Here is a 4,961-nt window from a genome sequence, read left to right on the forward strand (position 1 = left end):
TGAGACAGAGTCTCACTTACTTACCCTGGGTAAAGTACTGTGGCATCACAGCTCAACAGCAACTTCAAACTCTTGGGCTCAAGCAATCCTCTTGCCTCAGCCTCCCAAGTAGCTGAGACAATAGGTGCCTGCCACAACGCCCAGCTATTCCTTCTCTCTCTTTCTTTTTTCCTTTCTTCCTTTCTTCCTTCCTTCCTTCCTTCCTTCCTTCCTTTTTTCTTTCTTCTCTCTCTCTTCCTTCCTTCCTTTCCTTTTTAGAGACAGAGTATTGCTCTTGCTCAGGTTGATCTCAAACTCCTTAGCCCAAGCAATCCACCTGCCTTGGCCTCTCAGAGTCTAGGATTACAGGCATGAGCCTCAATACCCAGCTCTTATGTTATTTTAAATCCACTTTCTATCATTGTCTAAATATAAACCTTCATTTTTCCTAGCTAAGAAACCAGTGTCTATACCTTTCTTTGTGTTCTGCCCCATTACTTATTATTTCAAATTTATATTTCTAGGAATCAAATAAACCTTCCTTGTCCCAAAAATCTGGCCACGTTTTTGTACACTATTTCTCTAGATAATTTCCTATAAACATATTGCATGATTCTTCTAACAATTCCTTATAAAAAATTTTTTTTTTAAACTTAAGTATATTTGTTACAACCCTTTTTAAGTAGATTGTGACTTGGGCACTACATTTCCATTCACAAGCCTCACTTTTCAGATAGCTTTATAACACACATGGGTAGGCTTCTAATTTTGCTCCTCTAAACAGTAACTTTTCTTTGGAAACAAGCCCTGCGTAGTTTCATCAAGTTGCTTCACTTTATATTTCTAAAGTACCAGTACATGCAAAAACTACAAGGGGGTGAAAAGTTTAAAAAGTAGAGCCTAGAAGATAAACTTAAGTCATTTGAACAAATGGTTTTCTTCTTCTAAACATCAAGTTATGTTCTGAATACTCAATGACAAAAAGATTTGGTCTACCAAGGAATCTGGCTTGATAGCTAAATACTCTAGGCCACAACATTAATGTAGGTTACATACATCTTACGGCACTTTACCTCAATCTCTTAAAATAAGTCAACGTGAACCAAAAAAGCATTACTAGCTCTGCTTCAGTGCCTAAGGTATCACAGTATCACACTTAGATGTAGAAAGAAATCTTATCTTTCCTTTAAAGTATTTTATATCATGCCATATAGAATTTTTAAACATTAAAAACAAACAAAAAATACTTGAAAATGTATTATCAGAGGGAATGAAGTATTGAACACGTATACAAGTAATTTGTCAGGGAAAGCTTAGTCTACTTCTTCCATGCGTGATGCGTCATCATCTCCTTCCAGAGGTGGCATCTCTTCAGTTACAGCAGCATTGGTATCGTTAGCAGTAGGGTCATCTTCATCAATACCCAAACCAAGTTTGATCATCCTGTAGATTCTGTTAGCATGTGTGTGGGGATCTTCCAGACTGAAGCCAGAAGACAGGAGTGCAGTTTCATAAAGCAAGATGACCAGATCCTTCACTGACTTGTCGTTCTTATCAGCCTCTGCCTTTTGCCTTAAGGTCTCAATGATGGAATGGTCAGGATTTATCTCCAAGTGTTTCTTTGCTGCCATGTAACCCATTGTTGAGTTGTCTCTGAGGGCTTGAGCTTTCATGATTCTTTCCATGTTTGCTGTCCAGCCATATGTACTTGTCACAATACAGCACGGGGATGTAACCAATCGGTTTGACACAACCACCTTTTCAACTTTTTTCTCCAGGATATCTTTCATGATTTTGCAGAGGTTTTCAAACTTTGTTTTTTTCTCTTCCTGTTTCTTTTTCTCTTCTTCATCTTCTGGAAGTTCCAAGCCCTCTTTGGTGACTGACACTAAAGTTTTCCCCTCAAATTCTTTCAGCTGTTGGACACAGTACTCATCAATCGGCTCGATCATATATATCACTTCTAAGCCATGCTTCCGAAGACATTCCACGAAGGCTGAGTTAGCTACCTGGTCCTTGGTCTCACCTGTGATATAGTAGATATGTTTCTGGTTTTCCTTCATTCTGGTACAGTAGTCCTTGAGAGAAACCATCTCATCACCTGAAGCAGAAGTGTAGTATCGCAATAGCTCTGAAAGCTTCTTTCGATTTTGAGAATCTTCATGTATTCCAAGCTTTATGTTTTTACAGAACTGCTCATAAAACTTTTTGTAGTTCTCCTTATCTTCTGCCAGTTCAGTAAAGAGCTCTAAGCACTTTTTGACCAAATTCTTTCTGATAACTTTCAAAATTTTGCTTTGCTGCAACATTTCACGGGAAATATTTAGAGGGAGATCCTCAGAGTCCACCACTCCTCTGATGAAATTCAAATATTCAGGGATTAACTCCTCACAGTTATCCATGATAAAAACTCTGCGGACATACAACTTAATGTTGTTCTTTTTCTTTCTGTTTTCAAATAGGTCAAAAGGAGCACGTCTCGGGACAAAAAGCAGAGCTCTGAATTCCAACTGTCCTTCAACTGAAAAGTGCTTCACTGCCAAGTGATATTCCCAGTCATTGGTCAAGCTCTTATAGAATTCTCCATACTCCTCATTAGTTATATCATCAGGATTTCTGGTCCAAATAGGCTTTGTTTTGTTGAGCTCTTCATGATCAATGTACTTTTCCTTAATCTTCTTCTTCTTCTTGTCACCATCTTTCTTCTCCTCCTCTTCTTCATCAGAACCAACATCTTCTATTTCAGGTTTGTCATCAGACTCCTTTTCTTCTTTTTCTTTCTCCTCCTCCTTGTCTTCCTTTTCTTCTGCCTCATCATCGCTGACTTCTTTATCACGTTCCTTCTCCACAAAGAGAGTAATGGGATAGCCAATGAACTGAGAATGCTTCTTCACAATCTCCTTTATTCTTCGTTCCTCCAAGTACTCAGTTTGGTCTTCTTTTAGATGGAGAATAACCTTTGTTCCACGACCCATAGGTTCACCGGTGTCAGTCTTAACTGTGAATGATCCTCCTGCAGAGGACTCCCAGGCATACTGCTCATCATCATTATGTTTGGTGATCACAGTTACTTTCTCAGCAACCAAATATGCAGAATAAAAACCAACACCAAACTGGCCAATCATAGATATATCTGCACCAGCCTGCAGAGCTTCCATGAATGCTTTGGTTCCAGACTTGGCAATAGTACCAAGGTTATTGACCAAGTCAGCCTTGGTCATTCCAATGCCAGTATCCACAATAGTAAGGGTTCGATCTTGTTTGTTTGGTATGAGATTAATGTGCAGCTCTTTCCCAGAGTCTAGTTTACTGGGATCTGTCAAACTTTCATATCTGATTTTGTCCAAAGCATCTGATGAGTTTGAAATGAGCTCTCTCAGAAAGATCTCTTTGTTGGAGTAGAAGGTATTGATGATCAATGACATCAACTGGGCAATTTCTGCCTGAAAGGCAAATGTCTCAACCTCCTCCTCCTCCATCGGTTGGTCTTGGGTCTGGGTTTCCTCAGGCATCTTGGCTAATGGACCAAACAGGACCTGCACTACAGCAGCACCCGGACGCTGAAGCAACTCTCCTTATAAAATTTGACCTTAATATAGGACGCCAGCCCCATATGCTAGAGGTGGCGGGTTCAAACCCAGCCCTGGCCAAAAGCTGCCAAAAAAAAAAAAAATTTCACCTTAATAGAAGAGTGACACTCCTATCTGCCATAGCTCTTGCAACACTTTTTACAAGTCATCTGTATTTATTTACAGAATTATATAACACATACACACACATACACTATGAGGTCGGATAATTAAAATAGCAAGGATAGCTCCTTGCTGAATATCACTGTGGTCACCTTCAAAGTACTCCCCTTGGGAAGGTATGCAGTGATGGTAGTGCCAATTCCAGCCTTCAAAGCAATTTTGGAGATCTTTTACTAGAATGGCCATTAGACCTGTCATTGTGTTACCCTTAATGTCCTGAATGTTATCAAAATGTTTTCCTTTCAAAATCTCCTTTATCTTCAAGTAAACAGAAAAGTTACTGGGGGCCAGGTCAGGTAAGTAGGGAGGGTGACATAGAGTAGAATTAAAAGTGGGAACTCAGGGGTCTATTGCCTGTTTGTGGGATTCTGACAATGGCATTGAGTGCCCCACTCTGCTTTTATTGAAGTCTATTTGCCCAGAGAGTAAGATGAGGGAGGGAAGAAAGATGCCAGCAGTTTCTGAGGGAGCATATCAACTCCTATGTTATTATTATTAACCTTAAGCACCTTGAGAAATCTGAAATCAGAGTCTTATATCAGGAGAGCTTACCACTTGAGATCACACACACAGATTTCCAGGGAGCTGTTAAACTCTGCTAGTTCCTGTGGAGTAAAATGCCACAGGGGTTAATCCATTCCTCAGGAATCAGTGGGAGGGAAGAATTTTCCTGCCATCACCACCGCAGAGGATCTTCCTCTGTGATAGGGATATAAGCTCTTCTGCCCATATCTCAGGGCTCAAGCTACTCCCTTGATCTCTGCCCCAGGCAAACGCAAATCTCCACAATGAGTAGCTGCTTTTCCTGTTTACTAGGCAGGAAATGACCCAGTTAAGGTATCTTTCTAGTCTTTTCATAGTCTCTTCTATTTTTCCTCAGAGTGCTCACAGACCCAGCAGGGGTGTTTGCAAGCTAAATCCCCAACAGGCTAGAATTTCAGAAAAGGCAGGAAGCTTGCTAGCAATGGCTAGCTTAAATGTAAACTAGTTGACTTTTCTTCATTCCAACTCACTCAGCTTACTTTATAATTTTCCTCTTTTTCTAGGGGTGCTTTCCTTTGCCAATACTGGGGTCTTTGGTCCCCATTCTCCCTGCATTGTGTATGTGCATGCATATGTGTGTGTATAAATATACATATATGTACATATGTGTGTGCATGTGTGTATGTGTATGTTAATACTGTGCCTGTGCATTTATCCAATAAGTCTGAGCATTTTTCTTTGTGGTGC

The 4,961-nt window shown here is 40.1% G+C and overlaps 1 protein-coding gene across 1 annotated transcript; it reads right to left on the reverse strand.

Annotated features, from left to right (window-relative positions):
• Nucleotides 1-854: 854 nt before the first annotated feature.
• Nucleotides 855-3,544, reverse strand: LOC128598870 (heat shock protein HSP 90-alpha-like). The gene has a single exon (XM_053609713.1). It carries the CDS (start codon nucleotides 3,489-3,491, stop codon nucleotides 1,293-1,295), a length of 2,199 nt encoding a protein of 732 aa, XP_053465688.1. The 5' UTR covers nucleotides 3,492-3,544; the 3' UTR covers nucleotides 855-1,292.
• Nucleotides 3,545-4,961: the final 1,417 nt, after the last annotated feature.

Source organism: Nycticebus coucang, chromosome 11 (assembly GCF_027406575.1).
Source record: "Nycticebus coucang isolate mNycCou1 chromosome 11, mNycCou1.pri, whole genome shotgun sequence".
In the NCBI taxonomy this organism is placed as follows: domain Eukaryota; kingdom Metazoa; phylum Chordata; class Mammalia; order Primates; family Lorisidae; genus Nycticebus; species Nycticebus coucang.

Coding starts and splice junctions, on each gene's coding strand:
- LOC128598870 (XM_053609713.1), bottom strand. CDS start 3,491: ATGCCTGAGGAAACCCAGACCCAAGACCAACCGATGGAGGAGGAGGAG.